We start from the raw sequence: 19,723 nt of genomic DNA, 5'->3' as shown, positions 1-19,723 counted from the left end.
CTATTATTTCTCACCTTTAACTCAAAAATTTGAATGTGAATTGGCAGTCTCAGACTTACAGTTAACAACAGATAAAGTCACTAAGCAGTATGATGATTCTAAAAATAGCAGCAAAAAAGTATACCCTTCATTTTATGATTTCATTTGTGTGGATGCATGTGGGGACATTTTATTTTAGTAATATGCCTTATTAAATAGCTATAAGCAAGTTATACTGGTATAGTTTGCATGGCAGTGAGAGCCAAGGAAGAGTCTGCAGCAACACAAGAAACTCAAATACTGTTAAAAATGAAATTTTAATTATAAAGGTTATGTCTTTAATTTTAAAGAAACACAATTCGTGTCTATTCAGTTGTATTTAATGGCATTATTCCATTTTCCTTTAGCTGGATTTTGCTTTTGATTATTAACACTTGATTTGACTTGTCAAATTTTAAGCTTTCTGCTTTTTTTTCTATTTAAACAAGTATTTCCATTCCCATTATTTTAAGAGTTTTAAAACTTTGTCCAGAAAAAATGGTCACACAGAATCCATGGAAATTAAATGAAAGTGACAAAGGTATTTGTACACAAAAGTTCGTTATTTAGGTGTTTATTTAAGACCATCATCACTGACTAGAAAATGATTGCAGAGAAGATGATTGTAAATAAAAGTTACAAATAGTCTCTGCTGAGCACATCACCATGGAATAATCAATATAAATTAGACACAATTATCAGCTGAGTAACGGGAAAAACAAAAGTACGTCTATGCTGTGTGTCATCTGCAATAGTGAACAACAATTTTTTTAAAAGATGAGGATGGCCTAGGTAATTGAAGTGTGTTTATACAAAGGCACCTGATCTCCCTTTCATACACACTCACAAACCACCATCAGCAAACAGAAAATTATTCCAAGTGAAGAGACCCCCATGTGTATGTCGAAGAGCTTAAACAGATCTTTTAGTCAAAGGTGGCATGTGAAAATATATTCATCTGCCAAAATGGACAGGGTATACCATTAAGCTTCCATTCTCCCACGTGTACAAATTCTTGTCTCGCAGACTGTACGAAAGCATAGCAAGAACAGACTGTGAAGACCGTAACTTAAACCTTGCATCAATCTGCTTCCTTTTCAGCAAATCAAAAGCAAAACTTACTGTCGTGTCCTTAGTGTCAGTAACATACAGAATGCCACATGCTATGAATGCGTTACCAGCCTTGGACTTAGGATAGGTGGTATTGATATCCCAATTGACTGAGAAGCTTTCTTCATCAACGTTGGCTACCATTATATTTTCATCGGTGCTTGAGGCATATATAATCCAAAGACCCTTCTCATCCACTGCTATGTTGAAATACGTCTTGGAGTTAGAGAAGAGGTAGTTCTTGCCCTGGTGTAAGGCCTTCTTGATGTGCAGGGTGTGCAGCGAGTCTTTATCGAGCCCAAACCTGAAATGAGATACAGCAAGGATTCAGTACAGGTGACCAGAACTCATCACACACACACAGGGTGGTGAATCACTGATAGAGGTGGTGTTGAAAATACCTGTTCAAGGAGCATTCTGATGTCTTTTAAGACTAAGTTCTCAAAGGACCTTCCAAAACACCAGGAGAAAATTACTAAGTCATAACCAATCTGAAAGGTGTACAAGAGCATGGATTTGCTTTTGATAGGTTTCACTTTATTTAGTCTATGAACTTTATTATCACCAAGATGAAAGAAGCAACTTAAAGGAACGAGTATGAAAAAGAATTGAATACCAGGTAAAGGCCCAAAATTGGGAAATGGAATCTATACAAAAGTTTGCTTATGAACTAGCTGGGAGCTAAAGGAAGAAAATGTGATTGACCAAAGCAGCAGGAATTCTGGGCAGCTTCACCTAGTCTTGGAGTTCCTCTGATGAAAACAGTCTAGATAATGTGGTGGTTTACTCAAGTAGACATCAAAGGAATTAAAATTCTACTTTTGCAGAGCCAAAATTGTGACCTTATGCTGGCCTCAATGGGACAGCCTGAATACTTCCATCTCTGATGTATAAAATTGTTTTTATTCCTTGAGATTCCTTAATAGGTTGATAATCTGAGGGCAGGAGAAGTGAGCAGCTAAATCATGTTCCTTTACTGGTTTAGGAGGGTAATCAGCTCTTCCTGAGACACATCTGCTGTCAGCATTAATCACCCAATAACACTGGGCTTCAGCAAAGGCAGGGAGAGCATGACTATCTTTTTAAATAATGCCCTCTGCAAAGAAGCACGTTTCAGTGTCTGACTTCTCTCTCACTGTATAGCTCCATGCTTCAAAGAGAGGAAGGAAAAATACCACTCAATAAAGGAATGTGCTACACTTGCAAGTATTTTTTCTGAAAGATAGGCTTAATCACAGGAACAGTTCAGATCCAGGAACATACAATACTGGAAGAATAATTTTTCTGTTTAAGCAGCATGGATAGCATGTATTGGAAAAATCATGTTAAGAAAAGTCAGGAATACCCAACTTAGGTCATTCCCCTCAGCTTTTGTAAAACTCACATCTGCATTGGCAACTCCATATTCCAGCAGCAAGTATGTGCAATAAAAAAAATCCAGTTAAAGGCTGGAAGAGATTTGAGAAATACATGTGTCAACCCTGTTAATCTTGTTCATTGTTTCACATCTATAAATAACCTCATGTAAGGGCTAGAAGGACAGACCTTACCAGGACTAGTTGGTCAGAAATGGAGATTTTTTTCAGGATTCTTTTCTATTAAAAGCCAAGATAGAAAGCACCTCAAGATTCATTAGAAATACACAAGTTCTGCAGCACACGACACCCTATTTTTTCCTGTTATTTACACATGAAAATCTGGAAGGAAGCAAAAAAGTGAAGTTTAATTCCCAGGTTATCTTGGGCTCCCCCAGTCAGGGACAGTCCAGCCTGGAATTCCAAATGGTTCTGAAATTCTTTAATCTTCTGACATCTTGGGGTAAATGACAAGATATAGTGTAATAGTTTCATCAACCACCAGAAATCAAGCTACAAACATTTTTCTGATCACTAATATCAACGAAGTCAATCAAAAATAACAAATAGTAAAGCATGTAATGAAACAAAGTAAAAAGAATGAAACTATCACAATGTTGGAGGTCTGACCATCATGAGAAAGTTTGCCAAGGTTCAGACAAACCTAGTTTTACCTGCTTTTACATATGACAAGAAACTCTTTTTGAATGTTTTTTCAACATTTGCAAAACAGACTAACCAGATCCTCACCTCTACTTTCCATTAAAACAATACAACAACTCCCAGAAGCTTTTACGGAGCCCAAATTCAAGGACTTCCATGTCACAGAATCCATAGTGCCTCATTCTGTCTGTGCTGAAAGTAAATAATCTCAGAGTGAAGAACAGAACAGAAAGGCCATTTCTCAGCAGCTCCTTGAGAGGATTTGAAAATTCCACAAATAGTTTGTGTTCATCTGTACATGAAGGCATTTCCCGATTAGCGGTATGCAAGCAAAGGTGACAAATCTCTGCCCTATCACTGTGTATTGCTTAGACAGTGATGGTCTTTTACAGACTACCAGAGAAAAAGCCAAAATATGCTTAAAGGAGGCTGCCAAAAAGTGAGCTTGTGCTTGGCAGAATAAATATTATAGAATCCTTGCAGCTTGCTCACATTCCTTGGCATGCACATGAGTATAGGAAGGCAGCACTCACACCTGCTTGGGAACAGACATCAAAGTATAGTAAATGTTCTTGGCTCAGACATCAGAGTCGTGTAAGAACTTGAAAGAACAAGCAATCTTTCACTTGCCCTTGGACTGTTTTTGGCTCTTCCTACAAGGTGAGATTCTGGGGTTGATTTGTATTGTTTGTCTCTGCCCTCAGTAGAAAGTTAAAAAAGAGATGTAATTCTCAGTTCTAGTTTGGGGAGATGTATCAGGAAAGTAGTAGAAACTTCTTATTATGAGGAAATCAAACACTGGAGCCACTCCTCCCCGGTGGAACGTGCAGTTCTCCAGGTCACCCTGTCCTCAGCAGGTGCCTCAGTGCACCCCTCTGTGCCAGCAGCATTCCCTGCTGCTGCCAGCCAGAGCGGAGAACAGCAAGGGCTCTGCAAAGCCAAGTTTCATGAGTAGGCCACAAAACCACCCACCTGCACCTCACACACTGCAGCTGAACCACTTCTGACTCAGATGCAGGTAGGTGCACAGCGTATTCTTCTAAATGTAATCCTTTCTTCTGGTACCCAAATTCCTTAGTCAGTTCTTATTTCTTTCTTGTGATTATGAACACAGCAAAGAATCCAAGTTGAACACCCACAGCAATGTAATGTTCAATAGAACCTGGATCTACCTGGTTGGATCCCAGGATAGCCAAGAGGATAATTTGTTGTCCTCTCTGCACATGGCATCTTGTTCATCCTTGGGACCTATTGCTCTGTGACATGGTGACTGCAGAGGTGAACCCCTGAGACACAGGGCTGAACAATGCCTAAAGAATTGTCACAGCAGAGTAGTGGTCCTGAGCTTTTCTCCCAGTTTTCCTCTTCCCACAACACCTGCACACACAGAGTGGAAGGCTGGTGGCCCATATTTTTGTTACAGATTGGAGAGAATGAGTTCTTCTGTTCTGGAAAAAGCTCTGAACCATTCCTCTGTTATCCTGTTTAGGTAGGACCAAAAAGAAATACAAAACGCTACAAGGAGAATGATCTGCTTTTCTGAGGTTCAGCTCTGGCACTCCAACCTATTGCTCCTCCTTTCACAACTTCATTTGTCTTAGCCAACTATCTTTGACTTACTTCCGAATGTAACTGGTTCCTCCCTGATGATAGTAGAGATGATTGTTTTGTACTGCATGACCACATCCATAGAAAAATCCTGTGATGTTAATGATCCTGTAGCTGCCATTCAGCAAGGCATCGAAATTTTCATATTCTTTTATATAGTTTCCTAAACAAAGAGGAGAACATTGAAAAAAAGGACTATCATTTGGTTCATCTAATTTTGAGATCTCTATACTAAAGTTCAGTCTCTACTCAAAGTCCATCTCAATTAACTATCAGACAAACAATTGTATTTGTGTTTTCAATAGTGATTCAACTTGTTGGAATGTGAAAAAAGAGTCCAGAGACACACAAAAGTAATCTATAGAAAAGATGATCAAGAGCCTGCTTCCCACAGACCAAATAGGTCCTCATTCTGAACACAGTTGATGTGTATGCAGAAATATTTCCTTTTCCTACTTAGGTCCTGGACATGTTCCTGCTCTAAATGTAGCTTATGGAGCAGTTGCCTCATTTTCATGCCCAGCTAAACGAAAAGGCAAAACTCTGAGCTACAATTTAGGGAAGTAAAGCCATAGGAAACAGAAACTCTTGAAAGAAAAGGATAAAAGGCCACAAACAATAGACATTTAAACTTGGATTTAGTAAAAAAAACCCCAAACATTAAGCTATTTTAAAAATCTGATGTTGACTCTGAAAATGTCTAAAGATATGTCTAAAATGCCTACAGCCATATGTATAGTGAAGTATTAAAGAGGTAATATGGAAATTTTTCTGAAAAAGAGGTGGGTAAAAACTCATCATTCTTACAAGTTTATGTTGAAAGGATTAAGGAAGCAATGTCAGATAACAACAGATTTTTGGTCAGTGACTACTACTAAAAATACCTGAAAAATGCATGGTGAGCCAAATCCTTTCATCACTTATGTTTGCAGGTTCCCTCATCCAAGTTCCAAACGTTTGCTGTACACTGACATACTGATCAGGACTTCCTACAGACGTTATGACACATTCTGGTGGGGAAAAAGCACATGTCCATGATCTGTGACACTGAGAGAGAAAGTAACACTCCAGTCACACTTCGTAGCAGGTTACCAGCTTTTTTTGAAGGGGATTCTGGGGTTCTGTCTTCAGCCTTTCCAGCGAGGGTATCATCATTTGGTACACCACATATCTCATCTAGGGTGGAGGGAAAAAGAGAAAAATGACGTTTTACCCTATTTGACATGATAGATGAACATATCAGTGACTCCACTAAAATAAAGGAATGATAACTCGGATTTTGCTTCATCTGGAAAAAGAATGCTTATGTTGGTGTGGTCAAAAATGAGATAAGAAAATACTTGCTCTCACTTCTGCCAAGGAAATGAAGTGTTGAGGCTGACAGTCAACTTTGAGGAGTAACTAATTAAATCAAGAGATTTAGCTCCTTAGCTGTGAATTTCTGAGTAGCCCCTTAGGAAGAGAGAGTTGTCCTTTTCATGACATAGCTTTGGGCAGCTGAGGAAGCTGGAAAATGGCTGATTTAGTAGTAAGAGAAAAAGCATTTTCTTGGGAAGGAGTAGTTGTTAAACACAAAACCTTCATGCACAAATCCCCACAGACCAGAAGAGAGGGTGGATCCTGTTGGCAACAGAACATTTTGTTCACACTGTTAATGCCCAAGACAGCAATAAAACAGGTACACTGAGTACATAATGCATGAGCTTGACATCCATGCCACTAAAGAAGCAGGATGAAATACTAAGGGAAATGACACATTATATTATTTACACACATAGAAATGGTTAGAATACCGTTAGAATCAAACACCTGGAAATATTTTTCCCCGCCCCACAGCAATTTAAGGACTAGCTGGCTGGAAGTTCTCATCTTTCTGCTGGTTTCATTGTAGCCTTGTTTTCTAATTCCATTCTTAACTTTTATCTCCAGCATTTCACACAGGCTGTGCTTTACACACAGGATGCACATTTTTTAGACTTGCGTTTTCATTGTTGCCTTCTAATATATTTCTAGGATTTACAGGTCTGTGATGAAGTTTAAGTGACAAAGATAGTTAAAAATAGGAAAAAAATATAAAGTAATGCTTTAAAGGGTACCATGACATTCAGGAAAGAAAGGACAGATAATACTGCATTGTTGTTTTCTCCTTTAGGTCATATCCTCCTTTTGTTCACGCAGAAGAAAACTGCTCCAAGATGGAGCAAGAACAACATGTATTTCTCCCATCCATTATCTAGGGCATTTGGTGAGATGACGTTGAAAATTTGCAAGTGATCACAGTGTATCTCCAAGTAAGGCACAAACAGTCCACCCAGCCATGGTAAGCTGAATGCCTACAGAGAGAATTTACCAATCCCTCGAGATCCCCTTCCAGCTTCTGATCCCAAAATACTTCCAGAATATTTCAAAAAACAAAATCACTCAGCAGAAATTATAAATTGCAATGCGCAAGTTGATTTTTTGTGGGCTGAGTCTAATAGATGCAGTTGACTGAAGGAGCAGTTCCCTGTACAGCAGTTTATCTAAAACTATAGGATAGCCAAGGGCCAGGTCAGTGTTTGTAGCAGAGCTGGGTGCAGTATTTGCCTTTGGGAATATTGCAGTACTTCCAGCTGCATGGATTAGAAAGGAACTAAAATTAAAGAGACAGTTTTCAATCAGAAATTCTTATGGGAAATTTTCACTACTTTCTTCCCATCAAAAACCAAGATAAATATCCTGCTGCTTCCTATCATAAAATATTCTGGTTGAGAGTTAATGGAGTTTAAAAGTCATTAGACCTATTCATTTGGTCTGTTGGGGGAAGGTTGGAAGGATGGAGCAGAGATGTTTTGTTTCTTACAGAATTCACTAAAGTACCAGAGCAAAAAAAATATACCTGTACTTCCAACTAATTATTCTCTTCTCTTGAAGAAACTAAGTTTTACCAGATTCAAAATTTATTCTGAAAAAACAGGCTTGTATTCTTATGCAATAAGTTAATTACAAGTGTAATTCAGCATATGTATTTTCTTTCCTTGAAAGAGTAATGAATATTTAATTACAAAATCTCGATTATTCATTGAATTTTGGTAATAAGATCTCATGGTTTGCTGAGTCATAAAACATAAAAGCTCATTGAGGAAGATCTCATCTTTGCAGAGTTATTTGAGTGTAACTCCCATTTTCCTGCTGCAATTTAAAATCCATCAGAAATCCATCAGAGAGCTTATCCTCCAAAGCATTTCAGTTTGTTTCAAGACTTAAAAAGAGGCCACCTGAGCAAATGGCCCAATTATCTCATACAACAGTTCATGCATTTCTGAATTTCAAATAGGATGAGATTTCTGCTCCAGCTCTCTCCTGTCTGTTGTAAGGAGGCTCCCTGGGCTCTGTTCTGACACTTCCGTGTCCCGAATCAGGGGTTTATATTTACATTTAAAATTCAATATTCATTATCTAAAAGCCAACTGTTTCAGCTGCATTTCTCTTACTTGCCAAATTTATCCCACCTAATAGAAAACACCATTTGTAAATACTTTGCCTGAGCATTACCAAAACACAATTAAAAGACCAACATGAAGGCAGCCTGCTGCCTTACACAAGCTGTATTTCAGCAAAGCACCTGAGCACATGTTCAGCTTTAAGCTTATGCAGTTTTAGTGGTGCCAGCAAACTAAACTCATGCTGTCTGTTTTGAGCCTTGAAGCAATGGTTTAATCTTGGTTTAATGGAAAAGAACACTGGAAAGCACTAACCTGTGCATTTGCTGCTGTAGATGTTCTCCTGAAGCTCCACCTTGGCTTTACCTTTACGTTTTCCTGGAGGCCCTGGGGGTCCAGGAGGCCCAGGTGGTCCAGGCTCACCTTTTGCACCTGGGTATAAAATGCAGTGTCAGGACACAGCCCTTCCCCAGGCAGCAGGAGACCTGCAGAGAGCTGTGTGCATCCACAGGACATCCACAGAACAGCCTCTCTTTCTAAGAGGTTCCTGAGTACAGAATATGGTGCAATAAACTCTCTGAAAGGCTGTTTGTTAGAAAGTGAACCAGATCTTCACAAGGAGTAGGACATCAATGCATTTTATCTGTCTGGATTACAGGCCCATTAGAGAGTTACCATTTCAGATGCTACACTGCTGTAATTTTACACATCCTATATTTGCCTGCTTCACGTGTTCCTGAGTGGAAATCTGCCCCTCATTTTCTAATAGAAAAATATAACTACACTGAAATAAGGAGTAGGAGGAAGTCAAATGTATGAAAGCATTCTGGAAAGGGTGAAATTCACATACACTTCAACCCAAGGGCCAGGCAGAAAGGTTTTTGTGAAGACTTGCCCTGCAAAGAGAACAATCTCCTGTGCATAGCAATACTCAGACTTCCCTGTGTATAGAAACCCTATTTGTACAGGTTGGTCCTGCCCTTGCAGATCACATTCATGCTTCAGAAGTAGAGCATATCTTTTTCTGTCAAGTACACTGTTGCAAGAGAACTCCCAAGAGCACTTTTCTCTACCTTCTAATATCACATCATTGTTTGCATCCCCCTTTTTTCTCTTGGATCCCCTTGCACCTTTTCCTCCTGGTATACCATCCTTGCCAGGCAAACCCATTTCTCCTGGTTCTCCTTTCTGTCCTTGATCACCTTTTGGTCCTGGTAAACCTAGAAATAAAAACCATTTCATTATCAAGAGCACTGCTCCATATTAAGCACCAATTAATAAATATTTTTACCACAAACCATATCCACTCTAGTTATATTTTTCACCTGTATTTAGCTGGATAGCTGTAATTTCTTTGGATTTCAAAGCAGCATTGTAACCTAATACGAAGGGAAACTGTACCTATTTTTCCTCTTTTGCCATTTACTCCTGGTTCTCCCTTTTGTCCTGGAGTTCCTGGGATTCCATCTGATCCATTGTAGCCAGGCAGCCCAGGAGGCCCTGATCAAACCAAAGAGCATCACTGAATTTTCACTGTCAAATGCAAGTTACCCTGAAATCTACTATATTTACATGCAGCATGTTTATTTATATATTTAAACCCCAGCAAAATGTAACCCATACGTTTCTGATACAGAGAATTGCTCCAAGCAGACCCACAGGTTAAGCAGCACAGAAAGAAAACAAGTAACCATTCATAACATAGCCTTGCAACCACCTGAGTGAGAACTGAGACAGAATTCAATAAGAAAGGAGGAAAGTTATGGGAGAGGTGGGAAGATGTAATCAGTAACCAATATTTTTTAAAAAGATGGTTTTAGTGTTAAATTATAATATCAATTTTCTTGGGAGGTTAATATATAAATTAATCTCTTCACCTAGATGCTACTTAAACATATTGATTTGGTTTTGATCAAATGTTCTACTCCCTCCACTAGAAAATTAAAATGTCTGAAACCTCCCTCTCTCAGAAGGGGCATGAACTGACTTAAATACAAGCATTATAAAAGCAGGCAGTCATTCAACCCTCCCTTTATCTAATTAGCAAAGAAAGACAATTTTGTGAAAGATACATTTCTATATTTCAATGTTTTGTACCAGCAACTGTTTCAATTACCCCCGAATCTTACTGCAATTGTCCAGGCGTCTTACCTGGGGGTCCTGGGGGGCCTATAACAAGAGAAAAAAATTTAAAAAAAAACCACAAGAAAGAAGAAATGGTGAGTTTAACCTAGCAAGAAAACAAAGCAATTCCAAACTGAACTGATGAGCACTAGATCAGAACAGTAAAAGGGTAAGAAAATCCCTCCAATTTCAAAATGAGCATTGATCTGGTTAACTGCTTTGTATTACAAATACTGTCTGAGCATTAGCAGTAACTCAGACTTGCCAAAAGAGTAACACCTTTACATAAACATGTTTTGCTTTTTTCAAATTTCAATTGATAAAAGTTTGGCAACAACCTCTGCAATGTAACCTCACTGTCAGGGGCTTTGGTGCCTTCACAAAACCATGGGTGCGAGACACCTCACAGTCATATTTCCTTTATGTGAGTCTTCTTCGAAAACCTCTTCTAGTGGAAGAATGTTGGCTTTACAATACTGATGAATGTCACAATTAAGAATTCTGTTGGGAATACACATTAAAAATACATTCCACTCTTCTCTGTGTTTTAATTCTGATTGCAATTCAGGACTCAGACTATTTAAGTAGGAAAGAAAAGTCTTGTCATTCATATCAACAGTCAGACTTTTCACATGTGACTTATCCAGTCTGGATCAAGCTTCCCACAGAAACTGGTTGGTACATTTAGAAATTGGACTTGCTTCAGTCATTCAGCAACTTGTAATACAGAAAAATCTGCCTCGCTCTCAGACAGCTTAGATGTAGGGCCCTAAAGAGAAGCAAGCATAGCAGGCAAGAGTAAAGAAAGATTAACCAGAACAATGTCTGTGATTCCTCATCTGTGATCCCCAATGCACATCAAAAAATTTATTAAATGGAAAGCCAGTTGGAGAATACAAAGGTGACAGTTGCAATTAAAGAACCAAATTAACTCTGTGAACATTTTTATCCAGTCAAAGTACTGTCTTGTTTCAACCACTTTTTACAACAGAAAATAACAGTAATTACTGGATTTCCCTAAAGATTACAATTTTCAGCATTAATTATGAAGCATTATGAGTAAAGTGAAAACCATTTTACAATACCATTACAGGAATCATCCCTTTTAATCAGTACAGGCAGTAATATCAGTTAACATCTTTCTGCCAGTTTTCCAGTAAATGGCTATTTCTTTCACACTATGTTACATCCATCAGTGCATTGAATTCCTTCCTCATCCCTAAAGCTGAGGCTCCTTGTACAAACATAAGATACAGAAGAAAGGTGCTTGAAAAGCCACAAATGTCATTGAGGCCTGCAGCAGAGAAAGCCACTCATGTAATGGTGTTAAGAGAGAAAAAGGTGCAAAAGGCACCAAGTAACATGAATTTACAAGTCTGAAGCCCAAAAAAACCAAAACTTAGATTGTCTGTGCTTCAGCCACTGTTGCAATAAGAGCTGATGTATAGCTCCAGAAATGTTATTTAACATCTGTGTGTACAATGGTAGTTCCCATTTATGTTTAATTAGTTGAGTCAAATGGACCTTATTGAACATTCAAACCAGACAGCAAGTGAAGCATTTTCTTTAACTCATAAATCTGGCTTCTTTCTAATCTCCTCATTCTGTGACAGACCTCAAAGCTGAACCATAGCTCTTAAATTGGCTGCTACCAGACACTCTTCACCAAACCCTGCAAAACTTTCCACACCTTCTTGTGACTCAGCCATCAGCAGCTCCAGGTCCTCACTGGTGACATGTGACTTCACTAAGTGCCACTGCTTCACTGCAGTTGTAACAATGGGAGCAAGTTTCTACCCCTTGCATGTTCCTCCTGTGTTAGGCCTGAAGTGCGACATTTGCAAAAATATTGTGACTAAACCTCAGCTGGTATTTCAAACACCCAAGTCTAAAGATTTGCTTATGAAAATGACATCAAAGAGAAATGGCTCCAAGTAGCATCAATTGAGCTCCTTAAAGTCCAGCATTTGTATTCAGCGGGTACAGCGAAGTCCCAAAGTGGTACATATTAATCTTTTTTAAAATTCTGATAAATAGCAGTTTTTTGACACAGTTATTGACCTCAGGTTCTTTGAAAACACTGTTTCTGGGTTCCTGGAGGTAACATAGGTGCAATGCTTAAGGCAGCAAACATACCTGTTAAACATATCCCTTTTGTGCTGTTACACAAATCCACCATCACTCGGACCTAATATTGCAAAGAAATTAAAGTTGAAAACAATGCATTTCATAAAAGTATCTGGTTCACTTTACCTACAGAAATAATTCCAAACCCAAAGATACAACTGACCCTCTGTGCTTATTAGAATAAGCTGTTCAGAATACTGTAACACTGTGACACCATCCATCTCATTGGGCTGTGTTTCTCTCATAGGACTCTGTTCAATAGACCTCAGTTTAATCCTTACTGAAAATATGGATAAAATATTGGGCAGACAACTCCATACATCACTTAGTCATTAAACGTCACACATTACTGGAACACATATGGTTGTCCAAGCATGGACTTTATCAGTAGAAGGTATTAAAATCCAATTATCAGCCAATAAAAAGTACATGCAATCTTATTTTATATTTGTATTAAGTGATGGAAACTTTTCTAATGAAGCATACCCAGGGAGGAAGATGACCTGTGTTCCAAGTAAGTAATTTCTTATCTCTGAATAACCAAGGTATGCAAATTTGAAATGGACCTTCATCCACTCAAAATAATTCAAGCAAAAAGACAAGTCTTTATTAAATCAAGCTGGAAGACACATTCATAAAGAGGCTTTTAATCTAGAATAGATTAAAATTTATCAATAGAGGAGTCAGCTTTACAAAATACACAGTTCTTGGCTGAGCAAACATTCACATTACATGTCCTGCATAATGAGAGCCAACACTAAAACATTTTGCGACTCATCAAAACAAACAGCAGAAATATTATGACCATGATCTCTGGAAGTCCCTCAGCTCTCTATGGGAAAGTCTAATGTTTATAGCCAGAAAACAAAGGGTCACTATTTCAGGGCTGTGCGATGAGTGATAATTTATGAACCATTTACCCAGAGCTGCACATTTGTTGATCTTCGTGCAGTTACTCTATCTCCAAATAATAGAAATTAGTGGAATGCACTAGTCCCAACATACAGAAGGAACAAGTGCAAGGCAATCTGAAAGGCAGACTGAAGTTTAATCCTAGCAAGGTTATTTGCCACTGTCAATCGTTATTTTTTAAATTAATGCATCATAAGTTTCAACTGCCAAATCTAACAGACTCAAATAGAAGACAATTAGTTTAGTGGAAAGTATCCTTTTGCTGCAAAACCAAACCATATTTGAAAATGAGTTCCTGTTCTGTCTGATACCTGCTGAGAATGTACTGATTCCAGACTGTACCGGAACAGTACATTTAGAATTTCAGACTCAGTTTAAATTAGCTGAGAAGTGCTAACTGATTTTGAATATCAGAATATGCTTGTTTTCTTTCCCCTAACACTCCTTAAAAACACTTGCCTCCTACCCTGTAATTTCTAAAATACATGTTGTCCATGTGCACTCTAATTCTAACTGCATTTTAATTTAAATAGTTCTGTTGAGGTTGTTGAAGTGATCACAGCTTGCTTTGGGGCCCTCAAATTATCTCAGCCGCACTACTTTTACCAGTCAGTGCAACTCAGGTGACAATTAAAAAACATGGCACTCAAGAAGTGCAAATAGCGTGTGACAGAACCTCCAGCTTAGCTATGAAAGATACCATTCACAACCAGCATCATCACTAAGAAAAGCTATAGATAAAAATATCTTATTTAAATGCTAAAATCTGCATTTTCTCATGGAGAAATGGTGGAAAAATAAAAATAAAATAAACCCCTAAACCATGAAATATTACTCAGATAATTGGTAGCCATCATCTCTTGCACTGTCTTAAATCACACTTTGAATCTTGGCCTGTTACCCTCCCATCAGCCTTTCTGCAGCAGCAGATTTGCCAGTTTCCTATTTTTACTCATTGCAAAATAAATATACATATACTTAAATAAGAGGCCCTGAACAAAAAATATGTTCATGTTATTAGAGCTAACATGATTTAGCTCTAATCTAATCTCCAGAGAGAATCTATTCAGACCAAGCCTCTGTTCAGGCCCACATTGAACAGGGGCCACCAGTGCCACAGAGGTCATCCCACCAACTCTGAGGAATTTGTCTCACACTACAAAAGTAGCCAAGTCTTCAAATTACATTAGTGGGAGTTAGATTCAAAATACAGAAATGCATGAGTGGGAGGAGGGGGTGCTTGAATATTTTTCTAAGGACTCTTTTCCCCTTGAGCAAATGATTCTGCACATAGTTACACACTGTGCAGTGGCCAGAATGAAAAATGTTTGATGGGAGTAAGAATAAAAAGGCATCAAACCCTCCCGAGCAGCTCTCTGCAGGATACACAGATTTAAATGAAGCACATCACACACAGCAGTAGCCACAGTGGACATTTAGAGGCACAAGCGCATAGTCTGGCCACGTGCTGTTCAAATATACACAATGTGCTCAGTCCTAGTTGGAGAGGGAAATAAAATTAATGTAATGTAATTAATATAATCATGGTACCTAGTGACAGCAGAGTGGCACATTTAATGTCAAAATTATCCAGACACTCACTTGCAACTAATGATCCCAGTCTGAGCACCTAGCAGTAAATGGCATTGGCTGTCTTCAAGCCCTATCAGGATCAGAATCCTTTCCCCAATAATTTGTGGATCTTTTGGACTCAAAAAACCAATTCATATCAGATATAGAAAAACTAAAACAAACTGCAGCTGCCAAATTCAGGGATGACTTCCTAAAATAAGCTATTTAAAAGACACTTTTGAGTACAAGACCATGTGACTTAACAGATTTTTACTTTTTGCAGAAGTCTCGTGCTGCAAATTCTAAACTTAAAGCACAACAACTTAGCGGGCCTAGCTAAAAAAAATATTTGAAAACCCAAAGTCATTATCAAGACTCCATGCTTTGAATACCTGTGCTTGACACTCTCAATAGCTTTAATATTAATGGAGACGTTATCACTGTAAAATGAGGATTGCAGTAGTTTATTAACAAAAATACCATCCCAACATGACTGAAGAGGTATTTTCTGTAAATAGTTTTTTAAACCAGAAACATTAATACACGAGTAAAAGCCTGAGTTACACTTTTGTGCATGTAGACCTGCAACCCTTACTGGGACAGTTTCCACTAAAGTTCTCTCAATGGTAATATTTTTCTTGCATTTCTTCTAGCTCAAAATTCAAAAGCATTTCAATCTATTCAAAATTTGTCAACTATAAAACCTGTGTAATTTTTCAACTACATGACATTAGTTCCTACTGAGCAAGATCATCTTTTCACTGATGTGCAAAAAACTGTGCTGTTCCACCAGAGAAAGGACATACAGTTCTCCTGATCCATCAAATACTACTTCAAATTTAGCACTTACTAGAAGGGCATTATCAGTTTCGAAGAGATGCCAGGTGATGTCCAGTGCCTCACGCTGAGATGCTGAACAGCACAAAACACACGAGGGCTGTTAGTGGTGTTAGTTTTAAAAACCAGGAACGCTGGAAACTGGAAGGCTTCTTATTGCGACGAAATTTTGGAGTTTCACTAAACCCCCAACTGTAGTTATGATATTTTTTGAAAAATCCTTTCGTTAGGATTTTTTCTCCTGAGAAGCTGAGAGGCCTCAGGAACAAAATGTAAGTAATAATTATCTGCTGCTGTGGAATGCAACAGGTGGATCTGTGATTGGTCTCGTATAGTTGTTTCTAATTAATGGCCAATCACAATCCAGCTGTCCAGACTGTCTCAGTTAGTCACAAGCTTGTGTTATTCATTCTTCTTCTATTCTTTGCTAGCTTTCTGATGAAAACGTTTCTTCTATTCTTTTAGTATAGTTTTAATATAATATATATCAAAAATAATAAATCAAGCCTTCTGAAACACAGAAACATAGAGTCTCATCCTAAGACCCCTGCCAACGCCCATCACACCCAACCTCCCTCCCTTTGTGTAAGTCTGGTTTGCAAAGTTGGGCGGTACCCTGCGAGCTCTGAGCGCCGCATTCACAGAGCAGGCAGCGGGGCAGAGCACCGCGTTCTCTCCAGGTAAAGCCGCCGAGCAGGAGCCAAGGCGAGTGAGCGCCCGCCCCGGGGCCGCAGGCGGGCCAAGCCCGGCTCTCCCGCCCCCCGGCCCGCTGGCAGCCCTGGCGGGGCCGTACCGGCACCATGGAGTAGGTGAGCATCATCAGCATCTCGTCGCTCTCGGCGCGCACGTGGCCGCGGGCGCGCTCCCCGCGGCGGCTGCGCTTGGTGCGGGCGGCGGGCGCGGGGCCGGGGGGCAGCCCCCGCACGGAGCCGTTCCCCGCCGCCTCCAGCTCCCGCAGCGCCGCGCCCAGCTCCCGCCACTGCGCCAGCAGGAACAGCGTGCCCGCGGCGCTCAGCGCCGACAGCAGCCCCACGGCGGCCAGCAGCGCCCGCCCGCCCGCCGCCTCCATCGCCCCGGCGCGCCCGCTCCGCCGCGCATTTATCGGCGCGGCCGGGGCAGTGCGGGGGCACGGCAGGGCTGGGCAGGGCTGGGCGCTGTCCCCGCCAAGCCGGGCAGGACGGGGGAACTGCCCTCGGTCGCTTCCAGAGGGGGATGCGCCTGGCGCAGCGCGTGACCCAAACGTGCTGTCAAACGGCTGATGTTGTACATGGGTTTTTCCAGGGGTCAAGCAGTGAGACTGCATAATAAAAATCCCCCCCCGTTCGACGGATACTGTCATCACACGGATCCGTGACACGGGTCCTGCAGTTCACAGCATCACTGAGCTCTCTTAACGAATACCATGTGTCATTCACTTAGAAAAATTGACCCGTTGCTTTAGATGTTCAAGCACAGACCTTTCCCAAATCACTACTGCTAAACCTTCTGTGACATGGGATATCTTTCATATAGCAAATTTTATTATCAGTTAATTCATAGCCAAGATAAGAAAATGCATTACAGCATATAGCAGAATCTGACTGAATACCAAGACTTCATGAAGAATGTGGAAGCTCTTGAGCTCAAAAACACTTTTCAAAGAAGTTATTTTTAAAGTTGACATTTCAAATCAAAGCCATGCACTTTGTTACACTGATACCACTTCAAATCAACCTCAAGAAACCCCCAGCTTTTGAATGCCAAGTTTCCTATAAGAGAAGGCTTTGATCCTTTGTCACAGTGACAATTCTCTGCTGCAACTAATCACATAAATTTTGTCTCCATTCTAACTACACCATTGACCTGTAATTCATGCTAATCCCGTGGTACATTGACAGATGAACTATTGGGTCAAACCAAATCTGAACTTAATACATTCAGTTCTGCTACAGCTGCCTAAGCACAGTAAAGAAGCAGAGATAGGAAAACAACTCCATCATATTAAATTTCTCATCTCTCTGAAATAAAAAATTACTGCAAAAAGTGCTGGTGTCCTCAGGCATTGCACTGGAGAGTTTCCTTATGAAACCGCCACAGGTATAGGTCGAACAAGATGAAAGAAAAAAGAACAATCATTCCATCTCATCCCATGCTGGCAGATGAGAAAGAAGACAATCACCATACACCCAAAGGCATAAGGCTTATCAGCACAGAAACAAAGAATAGTTTGGGCTGAAAAGCACCTTTAAAAGTCACCTAACCCGAGCCCTCTGCAGTGAGCAGGCACACTTTCAAACAGACCTGGTTCCTGAGAGCCCCATCCAGCCTGGCCTTGAATATTTTCAGGGATGGAGCACCTATCACCTCTCTGGACAACCCATGTCAGTGTTTCACCACACCTACTGCAAAATATTTCTTTCTTATATCTAATCTAAATGTACTCTAAGGTAGTCTAAGGAATAATTACAAAGTCCTGCATATATGTGAATATATATTTCTGATGTCAGTGAGGGTTACAAGAATAATTGCTTCCTCCAATATATCTACACCAAGCAGGACATTTCTGGGTGTGGAAAATGCCCTGGCCAGGTGGGGTCAGCTGTCCTGGCTGTGCTCCCTCTCAGCTCCCTGTGCACTGCTCACTGCCAGGGCATGAGGCTCTGACCAGCCCCTGGCTGCAGGTGAGCGCTGCTCAGCACCAGCCAAGGTGTCACTGTGCTCTCAGCATTGTTCCCAGAGCTCCAAAGTGCAGCCCTGCACCAGTGCCAGGAAAACAAATCATTTTATCCCAGTCAAAACCAGGAGACTCTGCAGTTGATGTCCCAGCTTAGCATAGAAGTGCATATTTGAGTTTTGCTTATAGTATTACACTTGTAAAGGAGAAAGAAGAGAAAGAAATAAGACCTTGCATAGAATTTCCCAGAAGACTTATCTTAAACAGGCTTAGTTTATAATTCATAGGCATAGCAAAATGAGTAAGAATCTATCACATCAGCAAACTAAAACTTTCTGTCCAAGAACAAATAGAACTGCACCCCAGAGACCATACAGCACAACAAACAGCAGTTCTTCATTTTTATTGTCCATTTCAAAGTGCAATGATTGAGTAAAAAAAAAAGTATAGTAATTATGAGCTACAATTTGGAGAATAACAAAAGCAGCACAGCGCTCTTCACACTCTTGCTTTCCCATCTGCCTAATTTTTCAAGTTCTTCTTGCAATTAAAAAGCAACTGAACATTGTTCATTTAAAAAATGGGCCATTGGATCACCACAGACACCCTATCTGAGGCTGCAGTCAGGAGCCTGCTGGGATGGCAGAGTGGCACAGTTCTTCCCCAGGCCCCAACCTGGGGTTTGTAGCAGTGTGTGCAGACCTGCCCTTGGCTTGCTAGAACACACAGTTGCATCTCTGGTGAGAAACTGCCCCATTTTGGAAAGCCAGGAGTCAGCTGACAGCTCAATTTTATGGCAAAGAGGTTCCCAAGACTGCACTTAAAGTCCTTTTAGCTACTCCAGTGGCAGGAGCAGCTGACAGACTGGGCTGTGGACATTCCTGTCCCTGCTTTCTACTGAGTGTTCCCCCAGCCCAGGGGAGACATTTGAATGAACAGCAGCTCATTCAAATGTCTCCATGTCACCCTCTGCTACTGCCTGACAGTCCTGTGTCTCCTCCTGGATCTCTTTTCCCTGTGTAACAGCTGAGATTTTGGTTCCTCCATGCAGCACTTGTTACCAGCTGCAATGCACTTCATGCATAGTGCCTCTGTTCCTTCACAGTGACAAAAACCAATGGTCCCAATGGTGAACAGCAAAGCAGAATGGAGGCTTGGAAATGCTGTTGGTAAATTCTAGAAACTTTACAGCTATTTTCTTACCAAAAACCAGAAAAATTTTCTCAGTAGCAATTTAAACCCATGTGAGAAAAGTGTTATCCCCTGGATCCATCATTTTCTCAGTTAGGTAGAATGCCAGCAAGCAGCACTTCAATTATTTC

General features: G+C 40.2%; 1 protein-coding gene across 1 annotated transcript; it reads right to left on the bottom strand.

The window, feature by feature from the left end:
• Positions 1-613: 613 nt before the first annotated feature.
• Positions 614-16,587, bottom strand: GLDN (gliomedin). The gene is made up of 10 exons (XM_030955181.1): positions 16,542-16,587; positions 12,437-12,488; positions 10,328-10,345; positions 9,578-9,676; positions 9,250-9,396; positions 8,492-8,608; positions 5,847-5,930; positions 5,639-5,764; positions 4,767-4,917; positions 614-1,432 (listed from the first exon to the last, which is right to left on the bottom strand). Exons 1-10 carry the CDS (start codon positions 16,572-16,574, stop codon positions 973-975), a joined length of 1,287 nt encoding a protein of 428 aa, XP_030811041.1. The 5' UTR covers positions 16,575-16,587; the 3' UTR covers positions 614-972.
• Positions 16,588-19,723: the final 3,136 nt, after the last annotated feature.

The sequence above is a fragment of the Camarhynchus parvulus genome, chromosome 10 (genome assembly GCF_901933205.1).
Source record: "Camarhynchus parvulus chromosome 10, STF_HiC, whole genome shotgun sequence".
Classification (NCBI taxonomy): Eukaryota; Metazoa; Chordata; class Aves; order Passeriformes; family Thraupidae; genus Camarhynchus; species Camarhynchus parvulus.
The sequence above is the reverse complement of the archived record's forward strand: the minus strand, read 5'-3'. Positions and strand labels throughout refer to the sequence as shown.